General features: G+C 39.0%; 2 protein-coding genes across 2 annotated transcripts; one reads left to right on the forward strand and one right to left on the reverse strand.

Moving 5' to 3' along the window:
* The first annotated feature begins 175 nt into the window (after nucleotides 1-175).
* LOC139949069 (general transcription factor 3C polypeptide 4-like) lies at nucleotides 176-13,611 on the forward strand. The gene is made up of 18 exons (XM_071947473.1): nucleotides 176-283; nucleotides 1,094-1,232; nucleotides 1,815-1,953; nucleotides 2,892-2,970; nucleotides 3,268-3,421; nucleotides 3,998-4,163; nucleotides 5,061-5,167; nucleotides 5,563-5,729; nucleotides 6,717-6,846; nucleotides 7,459-7,542; nucleotides 7,734-7,836; nucleotides 8,062-8,159; nucleotides 8,809-9,068; nucleotides 10,256-10,361; nucleotides 11,188-11,343; nucleotides 11,845-11,898; nucleotides 12,417-12,515; nucleotides 13,475-13,611. Exons 1-18 carry the CDS (start codon nucleotides 176-178, stop codon nucleotides 13,543-13,545), a joined length of 2,220 nt encoding a protein of 739 aa, XP_071803574.1. The 3' UTR covers nucleotides 13,546-13,611.
* Nucleotides 13,612-15,262: 1,651 nt separating this feature from the next.
* LOC139949071 (DNA repair protein XRCC2-like) lies at nucleotides 15,263-17,646 on the reverse strand. Its single transcript, XM_071947474.1, has 3 exons — nucleotides 17,528-17,646; nucleotides 16,389-16,728; nucleotides 15,263-16,167 (listed from the first exon to the last, which is right to left on the reverse strand). The coding sequence occupies exons 1-3, from the start codon at nucleotides 17,558-17,560 to the stop codon at nucleotides 15,272-15,274; spliced, it is 1,269 nt and encodes a 422-aa protein (XP_071803575.1). The 5' UTR covers nucleotides 17,561-17,646; the 3' UTR covers nucleotides 15,263-15,271.
* Between the last annotated feature and the right edge of the window lie 15 nt (nucleotides 17,647-17,661).

The following is a 17,661-nucleotide window of genomic DNA, read 5'->3' on the forward strand; positions in this document are numbered from 1 at the left end:
TTGAGAAAAGTTTTAACATCAAATAATTAGCAAAGTATCCATAAAATACAGTTTATTGAACGTTTTAACAAATGTAGTGAAGTATTTGATGGGATTTTTTATATAAATATATTGTTTTTTACTATCAGGGTAGTAGTGCACCCCTACACCAATTATGGTATATTCTTAAAGAAAGATGGCGGCGCCCATGAAGTTGGCACATGAACCAGCGGGCAATGACGCTTTAGACTGGTCTGATGACAATCAAATCGCTGTTGTTTCTGAGAAATGCGTCAATATATTCGTAAGTTGGGTTAATATTACGTGTTCTGACCATTTATATTTAGCTTATCTTGTGTACTTTAAGTAAGAAAGGCAACTGTTTCAATCCTGTCAATGACAGTCAGTCTGCGGCGCGGGTACACAGTCTGTGGTGTTGGGCGCAAACTTCAATCCTCACGCAATCTTCAGCCTCCCCTGAGCGCGCAAACCCGATGGCCCGGTTTAAGCCTGCGCACCAGATATTACACGCAAATTTAAAGCCTTGCGCAAGTTCGGTGCAGCTGTCAAAAACATTTGTTTTTTTACCACTTATCTGGATCTTGATCTGGATATTATACTCCGATAAAAACGGATACCCGCATCGCATCAGAGTTTTATGACCTGACCAATGACCTAGTGGAAATGCAGGCCTGTATGCTTCGTTTTTGAAGGGGCAAGGGCACCAAGGCATTTTCTCCTTGGTAAAGAGGACCCTATGAGGAAATTGTAAATTTCTACTGAGAGCATTTCAAGGGCACGGAGGCAATGACTAGGGGGCACGGAGGCAATCGCCTTTGTTGCCTCCGTGAAGTATCAGGCCTGGAAATGTCTTAAGAAGTGTGCTTTGATTGCTGTCTTGAAGCTTTGTATTTTTGTAGTCTTTTAAGTCTAGGATATTGTGTGGTATAGTCCATGGGAAAAAAGTGTTTGCGTAAACTGTTGTCCTGGCTTGAAGTTGCATGAGTGAGAGTGGATGGGTTCTTCTAGTAGGGCGTGTTGGTTTAGTGAGGTGGGTTTCCCAGTTTAAACTAACAGTCTAAATCATCAATGATTTTCTTTGTTCTTTAATCAGTCACTGCAGTGCGATCCATCAGAGCCAGATAACACTTTTGTGTTTGAGAAACTGTTGGTTAAACCCTGTCCAGACATCTTAGAGTTCGATGTTGGCGTTAGTTTGAAGAGTCTTCTTAAGAATGATGGAAAATATAATCGTAAGTATAGTTTTCGTAAGTATTGTTTTCCTAGGCCCAATTTCATAGAACTGCTAAGCAAAAAAAATTTGCTTTGCATGAAATTTCTTCTTTGATTAAAACAGGATTACCAACAGAATTTCCATTTGTTGCATTTTACTTGTTATATTATTGGTATTATTGGTGTTCAGCTGTTGTTTGCTTATCCTGAATATCACGTGGAAATTTGGTTGTTAATCCTGTTTTTATCAAGGCAAAAACTTCATGCTAAGCAAATTGTTGTGCTTAGTGTCTCTATGAAATTGGGCATAGGTGATAGAAGCTTTGTTTTATGTGCACCAAAGCTATGGAATTATCTCCCTTAAATCAACTCTGCACACTTGACTCAGGCCTTAAAAAAACATCTTATAAGAGTTAGACTCATCTCTTTGAACCTGCTTACATTTTAGTACACTGCACTTCTCATTTCTGCATGAAATTCTGTAGATTTTTTCGTCATAAATTCACTTCACTTTGCTAACGGCCTTAGAATAGGCAACTAGAATGTTGGCACTCTATATATGCCTGAGGATTGATTGATTGATTGATTTCCTTCGTTTACAGATTATTTGCAGTCTACCATGACCGACCGAACTCTTTTCCCACAACGTCTGAAAAGGACTTTTTGTGGGGAGTGCCAGACAGACAGGAATGGTTTCATAAAGGCCAAGTGGTCGCCTACGGTCACCAGTAAACTGGACAGGTACAGTTTACAACCTTGTTTTTCTTCCAATTCTGTTGAATCAATAAAAAAGACTTTACACCAGTTGGTGTAAAAATGCTTGTCCTAAGTGTCTTGTCAAATAACCGCCTAATTCAAATTGAACTATCTCTGGAATTTTTTCTCCCACTTGTTTCTGGTATTGTAAAAACAATTGTGGTCCAGTTTACATTTCCTAAAGCTCCACGGCATTAATAATAATGATAATAACAATAATAACCAGTTTTTATATAGCCTTAAATCATTCCTTAACCATCTCAGCTCCCTAGGGAGTATACAGCCAGTGCAGCATTAATTACAGGGGTCGAAATTGCCACTAGCCCGCTAGCCCGGGACTACCAGATTTACAGCCGGGCTACTGATTTTTCCAGTTTGATAGCCCGACGGGCTAGTGGAAAAACAATGCAAAAAATCATCATTACAAACAACAAAGAACTGTTCTATGGTGTATTGTAAAGTTTAAGCCGTGACTCGAGACATAATGTGTCTTTCGGGCTACCAAAATCTCATCAGGGCTACTAAAAATGATTGGTTACTAGCCCTGCTGACTACCATGAAAATACACTTAATTTCGACCCCTGAATTATGCACTACTCTGCTTCAAACCATTCACAAGAACCATCTCTGCCCTCGCAGGTACCCATTTACCCCTGGGTGGAGAGAAACAATCATAGTTTAGCGTCTTTCTCAGGGACACAAGTGTCATGACCGGGATTCGAACTCACACTCTGCTGAAAAGAAGCATCAGAGCTCGGCGTTCGGTGCTCTAATCCGCCCGGCCATGACACCCTACGCCTTGTTGATTCCCCTTCGCTCCCAAGATTCAAACCCTGTTACCCCACCATTTGAAGTAGTTTTCTTTACTATTGTGTTGTATCCAACTGTTTCTTTAGTAACAATTTTTGTTTTTTATTTCTCAGGTCATTACTGGCGTGTCTTACATTGGACCATAGGCTCACTATCCATAAGAGGAAATTAAGAAAAGGCAATTTTACCAAGGTAATCTTCCTGCAAAATGCTAATTCTCATGATTTTTCTACTAGAGTTTTGGTCTTACAGCCAACTATTGAATTTTGGTTCTGTTTCGAACGTAAAGTCTGCGATTTTGTAAACCACTTATGGCAGTTTTACAAAGCTAATAATCCTGCACAATGCCAATTCTCATGATTTTTCTGCTAGAGTTTTGGTCTTACAGCAAACTTTTGAATTTTCTTTGTTTCAAATGTCGAGTCTACGATTTGATGAACTGAAGAAAAATAAACCCCTTATGACAGAGATTTTCTTTTCCTTTTTCAGATTGCTGACCTCTCTATCCTTCTAAACAAACTCCTCAGCCAGCAAGAATTTGCACATTCTAATGAGGAGCCACACTCGAAGTTACGGAACAGTACAGACATTGAGACAAAATGTAAGGAGCTAACGCGGCGTGTCTACATGCTAGCAGCTGTCAGTAAGTACTGGTAGAAAATCTTGGGTATATGGGCAGGCTTGAGATTCGTGTCCCATCTAGTGGGCCCAATGTGGGTCCTTGTGGGCTCAAAATAGGTGTCTTGTTGGTAAACCAAATGGCTTTATGTATGTTGTGTGGGCTCAGTATGGGTACCTTGTGGGCTTAAAGTAGGTGTTTTGTTGGTAAACCAAATGGCTTTATGTGTGTTGTGAGGGCTCAGTATGGGTACCTTATGGGCTCAAAGTGTGTATCTCGTTGGCAAACCAAATGGCTTAATATGGGTTTGTGTGGGCTCAATATGGGTACCTTATGGGCTCAAAGTGTGTGTCTTGTTGGTAAACCAAATGGCTTTATGTGTGTTGTGTGGGCTCAGTATGGGTACCTTATGGGCTCAACATGGCTTATTGTTACATTGAACTTTGGCTAGATAATTATTCTTTTGAAGTTTTCACTTGGCACAAGTTTGTATTAGGCCTATAGGCACGTTTGGTTGGTGACATTTTCCAAAAAAGACTAAATTTGTTTGTGAGAACTCCCTTCATTTTTCCATTCTCTTTTTGTTTCCCCTTTTTTAAGACATGGAATGGTCAGCAGTTCTCTACAACGATTCTGATTCCAGTATGGATTGGGAAACACAGAAAGAAAATGTGTCATCTGACAGTGATGCATTCATCTTATTGGCCGTTTCAATGAAGAGCGGACACGTTGTGATATGGAAGTTCAGACTCCCATTGGACAATGAGTAAGTTAAAAAAAAATATGAATAAAATATAATGCTTATGTGATTTGTAGGTTATTCACCATTATATTTGCGAAGAGCACATTCATTTGTGTTGTGGCCAAGGGGCAGCCAATGTGACTTCCACTTCCCAGTTCATAAAGCATCTAAAAACTCACTTGTTTGTTTAATATGTTTTCTTCATTGGTGAATTAAAAGATTCGGTTTTTTACAAATCCAAAAATAATGTAGATTTACTTACATATAATTTTAGTTAGTTCTGTTTCACTCCTAAGCTAGGAGCTTCGTCAGACTGGTGACCATGTCGCATGCTGAACTGCTTTTTATACCCTTTTTTTGGTGGACATAAAGGCATGGTCATTTTGTAGGCATGGTTTGGACTAATCTAATTGGTCATAAATGTTTGTTTCTGTTGTTTCCATTTGTTTTGTTGTAGTGCTTTGTAACCACTGGAAAAGGCGCTTAACTAGTTGCCGTTAATAATTCCATACAAAATATGTTCAAGGGTGATTTGTCATAATACATAGGGTTTTTTGATTAGCTTCCCCGTGTCGACCCCGCGGTGCTCATTTGGGTGAGCCCCTGACAAGAGCTAATCGAACGATCACTCACCCTCTCGTGGTGACGTCATGCACCTCGGGCCTGCCCCAATGACCCGTTCCACAGGCAGAGCACTTGGGGCTGATCCGGGTGAGCCCCTCGAATGATGTCAAAGCTATTAGAACATACTGGGGGCAGACCGGGGTTGACCCGGGGAAGCTGATCGAATGCACCCAAAGAAAAAACTTAGGAGTACAAATGAAGTTTGAGTCTCTTCTTGAAAATGTTCGCATTCGATTACTCATTGGTGTAGGACACAAACCAAAGTATCATTCTTTATCCCTGATGCCTTTGACCCAGATCTGACATCAGCTTATACAGTGTGTTTCTCAGTGGTTACCAGTGGGCAAAATCCTTAGCATGGTGCAGAACTTCACCATTGCAGGCTACCAGCCATGCTGTAAAAGGTAAATATCAAGTATGTAATTACTCAAAAAAATTGTTAGGATAAAAACTGACTTGGTAATGAGCAAAGGAGAGCTGTTGATAGAATAAAACATTGTGAGAAACAGTTTCCTCTCAAGTAACGTACAGTTTTTGAGAAAGAAGCAATTTCTCACTCAAATAACACTAGGCATCTTGAAGCACACACATTTGTGCAACAAGGGTGGTCACTATTCACTGCAACTTCAAAGACCAATTGAGTCAAAAATTTCAAAGATTTAAAATTTTATGAATATGTTGGCATACACCAAGTGAGAATACTGGTCTTTGACAATTACCAAAAGAGTCCATTGCCTTCAAAGAATATGAATGACCAACATAATAAACTTGTTAATGTTTTCACTTTTGATCTTAATAGCAGGGACCTGTTTAGCCGTAGGTGACCATGAGGGTCGTATATCTTTATGGAATCAAGACGAAAGAAGCGAAGCGACTCCAACTTTCCGCAAATGTCTGGATGTTTGGACGGATAAGGACTTAATTGCTGTTTCAAACATGGCCTGGGTCTACACACCAACCACAGGGGTAAGCCTTAAACAAAATTCTAAATAACAATAATAATTAAAATAATAATTGCATCTTTTATAGCGCCAGTATCCACAAAAATTGCTAATGGCGCTTGCTTAAATAAAAAAAGTACCCTCTTGGTTGTCCTCCAGCGGTTCAAAGATCAATACAAATTAAAAAATCCAATGTCTATGGAATTGTTACTGAAATGTTTCTGAAAAAGATGAGTCTTCAGGGTTGATTTGGAAGTGTTTATTGTCGGGATGGCTCTGATGGAATGAGGTAGACCGTTCCACACCTTCCCTGCAGCTACCTGGCAAGAACGGGATCGGGTGAATTATTTCCAGCATGTTCCAAGAAGAAGAGCATCTAATATTAACCAGTTGGCTTCGGGATTCAAAAAAAGTTCCTCTGTTACCAATGCAGCACTATTTTCAGTAAAAGTATTTTCTGTAAACTGGTTAATCTAGCAAAACTCAGTTTATGCCATCCGTTACAGTGTCTCACCACACATTGCCTGTTGACATGACCACTGCCAACACAAACAGAAACTTGAATGCCAGTTAAAAATAAGCCCACCGCTGTGTGTTGCAGCTAAAGGAATCCTACTCAATCGTAACAGTCCAAAAACTTAGAAAATCCTACTCAGGTAGTTGTCCACCCTATGATGTGGTAGTCAAGGTCCAACATTACTTTTTTCCCCCATTAAATCCCTGTATGAAACCATATATTGGCACATGCTTACACCATCGTACCTTTTATGTCAGTGTGTAATATTTGTGTTTTTCGGGCATCCCCTAACAAAGACATTGACAAAATAGGGAGACTGCCAATGGCTTGATAGTCCAGTTGGTAGAGCGCCTGCACGATTGAGTAAGATGAGGTCACAAAATTTGGAAAAGGAACCGCAAAAGAACGATTCTGTTGAGTTCAAATGGGAAACAATATCGCAAAATATGTATTTTGTGTGGTTATTAAGTGAGATTTGTTTGCTTTATTTTCAAGGACTCTACTTGCGCTGCAACGCTTGTCGCTACCAAGGGAGTGTACATTTTAGCATTTTTGGTGGATCTGAGTAAATTGGCTGTAATCCGCCAGACACAGACCCTGAGCCAACATGTCATACCACCTACAAGTAAGAATGTAATTTAATATCAAAATTCCAAACTTGGGCTAACAAGCCGTGGAATGCAGGCCATCTAGGAAGAAGGAAAACTCTGATTTTGAATGCTATCGTTGAACACAACCCCTAGCACTGGACATAAGGAGCACAGGTTTTTACTAACCAGTTGGCTTTTGGATTTAAAAAACTTTCCCTGTTACCCATGCAAACACATTAATTTCAGTCTTAAACCAACTTTGTTTTGCCATTTGTAGTTGAATTCACCTCTGAAACTTTGGGCACCATTCAAAAAATGTGTTTTCTCATTTACAGTTTGTAATGGCTTGTTTTTTACTGTCATGTTTCTCAGCCGTCGATTTCACAAACTTAGGATCAATCTTAGGACTTACCGTAACTCCCAACCCTGCACTGTAGCATGCAGACCTTAAGATTAATCCTAAGTTAGGACCTTTACTCGAGATAAGACGAGTCCTAACTCTCTGTGAAATCGATGGCAGACCCCTATATAATCTTATAGCTAAAGCAAATGAGATCTTTCTTTTAAAGTAGAAGACTTCTCTACTTTTTTGAAGACTTATGCTTCTCTTTGTATATTTAAAAAAAAAAAAATGTTTATTTGTTCAGGTTTGTGTGTATCGGGTGACACAGTATTGACTGGAAGCACTTGTGGCTCTCTTCACCAAGTTAGCATTGATTGGACCACCTCAGGTACGAACATCAGTCCTCTTCAGTATGCATACATTCATTGCATTGTATCACCTGTAAACCCATGGGTTTCATAATTCAAACATAACTTTTCATACCTTTCATAAAAACAATAAATGCTTTGAGATGCCTGTCGGCCTATATGAAAAGAACTTTGTTTTATATTGCAATTACATTTTTACTGTTATCCTCAGATAGGGTATTGACAATAGATATTTTGGAACCAGATATTCCTAACATCAAAGCTTTTGGCAGTGCTGTGTCACCTAATGGGATCTTTGCTGCTTTTCCATTCACGTAAGTTAATATTTTCATTTTTTGTTAACCCACTTCATTTAGACAGAAGTTGACAGTTTTGTCATTATTTTGTTGTTTCAATATTCGACTTTAAGAATTTTGTATGTTATCGGGAAGAAACAATTTTTTTTTTCTGAAGTGTTTTTCTTAAGATTTTGTATTTTTAGTGTGTGTGTGCGATGATTTATTATGTAAATTTTGTAAAATTATATTTATTTTTTTCAGCTACCATTGGAGGCAAAACAGGTTCAACTTGAGGAAACTCAATTTCCACACTGTGAGAAACTCCGCCTACATTGTTGCAGGATTACTGAATCCCAAAAGTAAGTTGGACTCAATTTGTAACTTTTTTTCTCACAGATTCATAACTTTTAACCACTTCACATTTTGTGTTTACAACTTTTTTGTGCCCACCCGCTTTATTATTTTTGTGAAACTTTTGAGTTTCGTATTGTAACAAACAAGGTACATGTGTACAAACTAAAAAGAATCTAACTGTTAAAGACAATGGACACTATTGGTAATTGTAAAATAGTTGTCTTCTCACTTGGTGTATCTCAACATATGCATAAAATAACAAACCTGTGAAAGTTTGAGCTCAACTGGTCGTCAAAGTTGCGAGATAACTATGAAAGAAAAAAACATCATTGTCAAATGAAGTTGTGTGCTTTCAGATGCTTGATTTCGAGACCTCAAATTCTAAATCTCGGGTCTCAAAATCAAATTCAGAGGGAGCCGTTTCTCACAATGTTTTTTACTATCAACCTCTCCCCATTACTTGTACCAACTAAGGTTTTATGCTAATAATTATTGTAAGTATTTACCAAAAGTGTCCACTGACTTTTTTGTTGTTTTTATGTGTGACTTTTTGTGTCTTCTGTTGTCTGTACCTCATTTTCTAAACCAGACTACTTGTATATTTTAAAAGTTTAACCAAATTAGTTTAACCATACTTCATTGAACAATTTTCAGGATATTTGAGTGAAAAAGTAGATATGCTTGAGTACGTCCGCCAGACAGCAGTTAATTCCAGCAATGAGCTTCCTGAAGAATTACAGTCGATTGCCGATGGGGATGTGACCCAGGTCAAGTCTGAGGTGGGTCAGGTCAGAGGTCATTGCTACATGCTGAGACTGAGACGGTTCTTGTTGCGTCTGCGGTTGTGTCATATCCAGGGGCTGAAGAAAGAGCTTGATGCAGAAAATGAGAAGGAGAAGATGGTGGAGGAGACTGTGAGTTGAATTTTTTTTTTTTTTTCATTTTTAAAAGTTTGGTTAAACTGGTTTTATGGTTAAACGATACGAGGGATGAAGAAAGAGCTGGATGCAGAAAATGAGAAGGAAAAGATGGTGGAGGAGATGTTTTATTGTCTTGGTAATCATTTGGAAAATGTACTTATGGTTAAAGACACTGGACTCTATTGGTACTTACTCAAAATAATTGTTAGCATAAAAACTTACTTGGTAACGAGCAATGGAGAGCTGGTGATAGAATAAACATTGTGAGAAATGGCTCCCTTTGAAATGATGTTTTTTTTGAGAAAAAGGTAATTTCAAATATTAAAAAACTTCAGGACTGAAGCCTTTTTATTGTGCATCTAAAAGCACACAAATTTTTGCAACAAGGGTGTTTTTTGTTCATTATTCTCTTGCAACTTGGATGACCTATTGAGTCAAAACTTTCACAGATTTGTTATTTTTATGCATGTGTTGGGAAACACCAAGTGAAAATACTAGTCTTTGACAATTACTAAAGGTGTCCAGTGCCTTTAAACTGGTTGTATGGTTAAACTGGTTTTATAGTTAAACTGGTTTAATGCACATTCTCTCCTCTCAACCAATCAGAATGTCTAAACTGTATTTATGATTGAAGGATTAACTATGCCAGCCTGCAAGATGTAACCATGTAGGGAATGTATCCGCACATTACACAGATATTTCTGTGCACAGCCACCGTACAAAACATCTGCGAGCAAATTTGAGTGTGCACTTAACTAAAGGTTGACCATTTGCACAGAAACCCAGGCTGGTCAACCATTAGTTTACTACTGTTGTCGACCATTAGGAAGCAGCCTCGGGCCCATGGTTTCTTCACTGGTCCCAATAGCATGTTCCGTTCTAACACACGTAAAGCGCAGAGGGGAGCCAGTGACACTATGGTGAAAATGTGGAAGGTTGACTAGACTTCCAAATAAGTCGTTTGAGTGAGTGCGTCACTGCGCATGTACGTTGCTGGTCAATAGTCAACCATGGGTCAACTAAATGTGCCCACTCGAACTTGCTCTGCACTGCAGTTGACTGGTTTTGATCAGTTAGTCAATTGGTTGAAAAATGACACCATGATTGAAAAGGTTAATGAATAGTGCTCAGTTTCTTTTTCCTTTTTTCTTCGTAATCATTTTCCTGTTTTTCTTTTGCAGGAATCTGACATACAAAAAATAGAAGCAGAACTAGTGAAACTGCACATGATTTCAGCACTGCAGTCATGGCAATACATCCCCGTGCCAATTAAACATAGTGACACTGGTACGTCTTAAAAATCTATTACTGTTCGACTATTCAATATCATTCACTGTGGATTTCAGTCATGGATAAACCATGCCAGCCTGTGGTGACCTTGGTCCAGTGGTTTAATTAGTAAAATCCTATCAAGCTGATTTCACAATTGTTTTTGTTTAGTTGAAGCCATTGGACACTTTCGGTACGGAATTTTTTTTAAAAGTTCACAGATTTACAAATAACTTACAGGGTTTACAGAAGGTAATGGTGAAAGACTTCTCTTGAAATATTATTTTATTAAATGCTTTACTTTTTGAAAAAACATTAAAACAATATCAATTCTCGATATCGAGAATTACGGATTTATTTTAAACACATGTCATGACACGGCGAAACGTGCGGAAACTAGGGTGGGTTTTCCTGTTACCTTCTCCCGACTCAAACGACCGATTGAGCCTAAATTTTCACAGGTTTGTTATTTATATAGAAGTTGTGAAACATGAAGTGTGGGCCTTGGACAATACTGTTTACCGAAAGTGTATAATGGCTTTAATGAATCATAGTTTCTTGAATTGTGCAATTCATAATCAAAGATGTTGAACCAATGTTTGTATGAGAGAGATTGGCTTTTGCCAGCTGGGTGGTTAACTTTATATCCTTTTGTATTGTCAACTCTTCCAATCCTGTATTTTTAACCAGTTATTGATAATGTGGATTTTGGGTGTTAACAATTGATGAAATGTGACCTTGAATATAATTTTAATAGCAACAGTGTTTTTGTTTTGTTGTTTGAACTCGCTGAAAACTTCTAAGTTTAATTCATGTACACTAATCTCTGCTTTTTACTTTATAGCTTCAGCCACTGCATTGTTATTAATGGCTGATTGGCTGTCGGACCACAGTGAAACAACTGACGAGCCAATCAGAGGTCTTGTTACTGAAGTACACAACGCCTTTCCTCATTCGTCAGAAGTTGGGAGGAGAGAGTCATGTGACCTTTGCGAAGAAAATATCCTTTAAATTAAAATATTTTCATTAAATAGTAGATAATATTTTAAAGATTTTTGATGTAACAGCAGTTTTAATTTCATTGTTTATGAATAATGACATGGTTTATAAATGGAACAATGACAAGTTAATCTCTTTTTTTAACTCAACACTGATGTCTGAGGGTAACACAAAATAATATTCTTTATCCCCAATGCAAAATTTAAAATCTCTTAAAACAATTTAATAGATGTATTACTTTGCATCTGGGAATAATAATTTTTTTTAAAGATGACCAGTGCTAGATGTTTTAGTGGTAAGATATATGCTCTAGATTGGCAGGGGTTGTGGGTTTTAATACTGCCCGAGTTAGAATGCCTGTGGATTTTGTTTTCACGGGAATCAGATAAGCACTGATTGTATGTGCTTTACACATACCGGTAACATAAACAATTTATGTAATATTGATAAAAATAATTGAAAAAGCATATAGTAAAGTCCTTAACTGACTGATTTTTCATACATATAGAACTAACAAGTACATCATCTGACGCTTGTAAGAATGGACACAGATGGAGTAAGGATTGTTTATTTTCACTATTTGTTCCTAATTTACTATCATCTTCAATCTTATCCTAGGATTTCTTTTTACTTTCCATTTTTAAGTGCCAATGGCCACAGAAATGTTTAGTGCTTCTGCGTCCCATATGAATAAGGGAAGCAAACATGCTATATTAAATACGGGAAAGCACCAGTAAAGAAAGAGGCTAAAATGAAACATCCTTTTTGTCTGGCAACTCACACCTGTTATCTCCATGTAAATCTTTTTCCAAACAGTGATTTAATTGGATCATGCGCAAACCAGTAGGGATGTAAAACCGCCCTGACATTGAAAAGGTTTTTTTTCACAAATTTTTGTCGCAAAACTCGGAAATTCTTTAATAGAGCTTTCTCATAATGTTGTTCATATTCCAAGACCCCGTGTTTGATAACAGACATATCTTCAAGCAAACTTGAGATAACACCTTACATAGAAAAACAAAAACTGTCAATTGGTCTTTTACTAAACCTAAATTGTTTTATTTGACTGTTCAGAGAGATGTTCACTGAGTCTCAGGCTGTGCCAAACAACCTCTATCCCAATAATGTGCAGTCATTGTGATGCAATGGCCTTGCCTGTACCAGAAAACACAGGTATTTAGAGTTTATCTTACACCACCCGTTTTTGACAGGCACACCAGTGTCGCGCCGTACCAAACAGGTCAGAAGCGACTGTAGGTCGACCAAAATTTTTGTTCTCAGACAGGCGAACTTAACATAACATTTACATTGGCTCGGCTCATGACAAGATCGACGTCTGAAACCAAGGCGCTCCAGAGTCGTTCCGAACGACTGCAACAGTCGATCATTCAACTTTTAGCACATCCAGTCGCTCGTAAGTGTTTTAGAGTCAAATTTTTTAAGTACTTAATTAAGAATTTGGTTTGGCGCATCCCTTGTGTGCCTATCGAAATGGCGTTAGTTTCATAAGAGACGCCTTACACCCATTAGCTGTTTCCATGATGGTGCCATCTTGAATCTCTCATTGTCCATGTTGTATTAAAGTGAACATGTCACCTTGGGCTAACAAGCTATCATTATACAATTGTTGCACGCTGTGACGGGGTCCATGGTGTTTTGTACACTCGAGGGGGAAAATGGAACCTGAGGCGAAGCCGAGGGTGCCATTTCCCCTCGAGAGTGTACAAAACCCATGGACCCCAGTCACAGTGTGCAACAATTGTTTTGTTATACCTTTGTATAATTGTTATTCCTCTTCTCAAAGTTCTGTTGTCATCTTCAAACATTGTTACGACGGACTATTCATTGTTTAATAAGCAGACGAACAAGAAACAATTCCCTCAAACCCGCGGTTGTTTCGTACACAGCGCTGGAAATCGACCAGCGCTGGAAATCGACCAATGCTGGGAACGATCATGGTGATGTACACCGCACTTTTCATGTTACCCGGCCCGTCGAGCCATGTAACATGCGTTTTTGTTGCGCGTCACATGATTTGTTCTCGACCAATCAAACTTCACAATTTGCACAGAGGTATAACAACAATATTTGTTTTATAAAGATTAAAATAATGTACCTTCTCTCATTCTCAGATTCTATGTGGCTCAGAGAAACATTGCGAGAAAGATGCATCTTCTGTGAGGCAGTGTTTGTACCAACATAACAAAGAACACACTGGCAGGACTCCATGTGTATAAAGAACACACTGGCAGGACTTGATAAAGAACACAACGACAGGGATGATGTACATATGAAGGCATCTCTTGTATTTTTCTACAATGGACCAGGGCTTGATTTCACAACGCACTGAGGGTGTTTTCAAAACCTCACCTTTGGCTCCGGGTCCAGCTTGGGATCGGACTTAGATTTGGGCTCCCATTCCAGCTTGGACTCCCATTATGACTTGGCACCCATTCCAGCTTAGGCCGTGTCCGAATTGGCGACTTTGGCTACAGCTACGGCTAGATCAGTGCGTCTGTCAGTGTTGAAGAATAGCAGACGCGCGCGCCCTAGCCGTAGCTGTAGCCGAAATCACCAATCCGGACACGGCCTTAGACTCCCATTATGACTTGTGCACCCATTCTGGCTTGGACTCACATTATGACTTGGGCACCCATTCCAGCTTGGACTCCCATTATGACTTGGGCACCCATTCTGGCTTGGACTCACACTATGAATTAAGCTCCCATTATGACTTGGGCTCTCCCACCGTGGATTGGGCTCCCTTTCCGGCTAATGTTGGCAGTCTCCCTATTTTGTAAATTTTTGATCGCGAGTTGTCAGTCAGAAGCCACGCAACCTGTAACTGCCGGGAGAGGCTGGAGAGGGATCACCTTAAAGGCACTGGACACTACGTGTATTAGTAATTACTCAAAACTTACTTGGTAACGTGCAATGGAGAGCTGTTGATACTGTAAAACGTTGTGAGAAACGGCTCCCTCTGAAGTAGCTAAAAGACGTTATGTAGACCTGAAGCCTTTTTTAGTCATTTAAAAGTACACAGTGATGTTCAACAAGGGTGTTTTTTCTTTCTTAAAACTTCGCTGTCTGATTTGTTATTTTATGCACATGTTGGGATACACCAAGTGAGAATACTCAGTACTGGTTTTTGACAGTTACCAAATGTGTCCAGTGCTGTAGGCATGCAAACCCATAATTTAAAATAGACCATTAGCTTTGTGCACACATAATACATGAAATGTACAAGTTAACAACTTCATTAAAACATAAAACTTCATGAAAAAAATACCTTTTAAACATGCTTTATTGTTATCCATGTGAAAAGTGAAGATGAATGTTTTAACTTTGCAAGTCAAGGAGTTTTGAAATTTGTACTGACTCTACTTTGAAAAGCAGCAGTTTATTAAATTGTTTGAGTCATGAGTAAACTGGCTTATAAAAATGATTTATATCAAGACATAAAAAAATGCTGTAATAAAGAACTGCATTATAGGAGTATTTGCGATAAGGACTATGTCCATTCTTTCACTATAGCTATTTAGACATGCACATGTTCTTGTTGACAATGTATTATTTGACGACACATGTTTACCACAGAGCCAGGACTTCTGAACACACACATTTTACAAAGTTCAATGAAAGAAAAACATACAATGGTAGATTTTTTGGAAATTGCAGTGTACGCAATCTTCGATATAAATCTCACCCTTGTGCAGCTGGGTTTTTGTTCCCCTTTGATTTCAGGTCTGGAATTTCATCTTTGAGAGGCACATGTGTGTACCTCGCAAAATACTCAGTAAGCGCGCATTAGGCATGGAATGAGGTGCATGCTGGTTAAATGGCTATTTGCGAAAAGGTCTCTGTAACTAATCTTAAAATTAATTGCAATAGAAACTTTGGGTTAGAAGCTCTTGACCTCTGTAATTTATTCAGTGATGCGTTAAACCTCTTTCTGTAATGCTAAATCTACATGGTTGATCTGAAGATGGCAAAGTCCTAAATGCTGAATAATTCCCTGGCAAAGACACTGCCCGGTTCTGGTTTACTGGATCCACCCGCCTCATAACATATCTATGAGTGATTAGTTTATTCCAAGCATTGCACATGAATTCATGATGGCTGTACTTATTGCTGTCCGAATGCGAGAGATTTGTATGTGAAGGTGTGGCAGGTAATGAATCATCAAACCCCTTAGTGCGATGACCGCGTTGGATGAGGGCAGGTTTCGTGGCCATAAACACTAGCCGGTACTCTCCAATCAGACGCTTGATGATATCGACAGCTCTGCGCTGATTGGCCTCTGCGGCTGAGGCCACGCCTCCTGAGTTACCCTTATCCGTCCAATAGAAAGCGGCGTTGTTCTCGAGCATGAGGATGCTCACGTCTGGTCTGTTGGCAACAAGGGACTCCAGTGAGTGGAGATCCATGATGAGTTGGTCACTGCTCCCACCGGAGCGAACCAGATAGAACCGGTTCAGACAGGATTTGATGAATGCTTCTACATCATCTGCTGATGGCATTTCAAATGTTTGGTTACTCTGTGTTGTGTCTTTACAACCTGGTAGTTTTTTTGTTGCACTGTAGGGAGCCCCATCATCATGTTTGACGTTACCTGTTCTTGTGCGTTTCTTTCCTATGCTGGCTGTTATTTCATTTGCATTCCCCTGACTACAAAGGCAAGCATTAACACTTTGCTGATCGAAATCAGGAGTTTTGTCTTTAATAGTGTCATTATTATTGCACATTCTACAAATCTTTGGTTTCTCTTGTGCGCCACACTTGACCTTCTTATCCATACCTGTTGAACTTTGCAGTGGTGGGCCTTCTGTGAAAGAAAAAAAAGTAAGCAACAACAAATTTATCTGATGTTTTATTAAAAAAGGATTATTTTATGAATAAGGCTTGTTTCCTCAACAAAAAGTAAACCTTCTAGAGCTTGTGTTACATTTGTTTGAAAACATTGGGTGGTAGTTTAAAGATATAATTATTTCAAGAAAATGCCTGATTATGAAAATATTTCTTCCTCCTGAAACGCAGTAAACGTACTTTCACTTTTGGTTGCTGCTTTAGAGTTCTGATCCTTATTCTTCATCCTCTCCATCACATCTGCTACCCTCCTCTCAAGAATCTGAAACAGCCTCAACATCGAAAATTGAAAATCAGCATCCACAAGAACCACACCCACCCCCATACCCCCAAGGACTGCACCCCTCCAACAACCTGGTAGGATACACCTGCTGATAATGTGAAGAAGCATCTCTGTCTTTCCGCATCCTATTGGTCCGTAGAATTCAACTGCGTGGGATGGGCGGAGACAGTCTGGAGGGGGGAACAGATGAGGATCAAGTGTTTCCAGCGAAGGTTTAGAGCCAAGACGAGCAAACAGCTGCAATAATGGGGAGAAAACAGTTTTGTATTTTAATCAAGTGAGGCTGTCTTACAGCCAGACACAAGTGTGAAGACAGGGACTCGAATTCACACTCTGCTGATCACAAACACCAGAGCTTGAGTCCAGTTACCAAGTTGCAATAATCGTAACCATGGAAATCCTCCATCCTCGTGACCCTCAACTCAACCACTCCAACCTCCCAACCTGTCGAGAGGGTTAATTGCAACGCAACTAGTGTCCGGTGCAATTAGCCCCTTGGCTACATGATCATTCATGATACTATTCTTCTGTCAGGGCAGTGTCAATATAAATATTCACTAATTCTGTATAATAGTATTAATAATTATTACTAGAACTTAGAAGCATAACATAAATATCAGGTTTATTGCGAATAGCAAAATATCAAGAGAGGGCGCTGTTGAACCCACACAAAGGTATAGGTGTGCGTGCGCGAGTCATGCATGATGACAACATACACCGCATAGCAAACTGCCCCATCTGCCTTCCCATAACGCATTGCAGTTCTGAACCGCGATAAACCTTTTGTGTGGTCTTTTGCGTGCAAAACTGCAATATGATTGCCTAACTTAATATAAACTATTTAGTATGATTATGATAATTAGGCCTTTAAAGTAAAAGCCCTAACTAAAATTTAAAAAGTTATTCTACAATTTCTAGTGATCAACAATATTTATCGACAACAAAAATATATCTTTTCACCCCCAAACACTCAATACAATAACTGTCACCAAAACTATGTTATTATATCAAGAAAACCATTCAATTTACAATTTACCTGAGCACCAGTTTCTGAAAGTCCCGCTGCCATTATCAACACTGAACTGTACCCTGACGCTGTCTTGAAATTAGCCCCAAGATTACAGAGGGAACCAGTCTGTTCACCAGCCTGGCTAAAATTTGACATATTCA

Source organism: Asterias amurensis, chromosome 16, assembly GCF_032118995.1.
Source record: "Asterias amurensis chromosome 16, ASM3211899v1".
Lineage (NCBI taxonomy): Eukaryota > Metazoa > Echinodermata > Asteroidea > Forcipulatida > Asteriidae > Asterias > Asterias amurensis.

What these genes read in the sequence shown, in the direction of transcription:
- LOC139949069 (XM_071947473.1), top strand. Translation starts at nt 176, where the DNA reads ATGGCGGCGCCCATGAAGTTGGCACATGAACCAGCGGGCAATGACGCT. An exon ending in AGAAATGCGTCAATATATTC is followed by an intron (nt 284 to 1,093) that starts GTAAGTTGGGTT and finishes TTCTTTAATCAG; the next exon opens with TCACTGCAGTGCGATCCATC. An exon ending in TAAGAATGGACACAGATGGA is followed by an intron (nt 11,899 to 12,416) that starts GTAAGGATTGTT and finishes TTGACTGTTCAG; the next exon opens with AGAGATGTTCACTGAGTCTC.
- LOC139949071 (XM_071947474.1), bottom strand. Translation starts at nt 17,560, where the DNA reads ATGGCAGCGGGACTTTCAGAAACTGGTGCTCAG. An exon ending in TTTCAGAAACTGGTGCTCAG is followed by an intron (nt 16,729 to 17,527) that starts GTAAATTGTAAA and finishes CCATTATTGCAG; the next exon opens with CTGTTTGCTCGTCTTGGCTC. An exon ending in AGCAGCAACCAAAAGTGAAA is followed by an intron (nt 16,168 to 16,388) that starts GTACGTTTACTG and finishes TTTCTTTCACAG; the next exon opens with AAGGCCCACCACTGCAAAGT.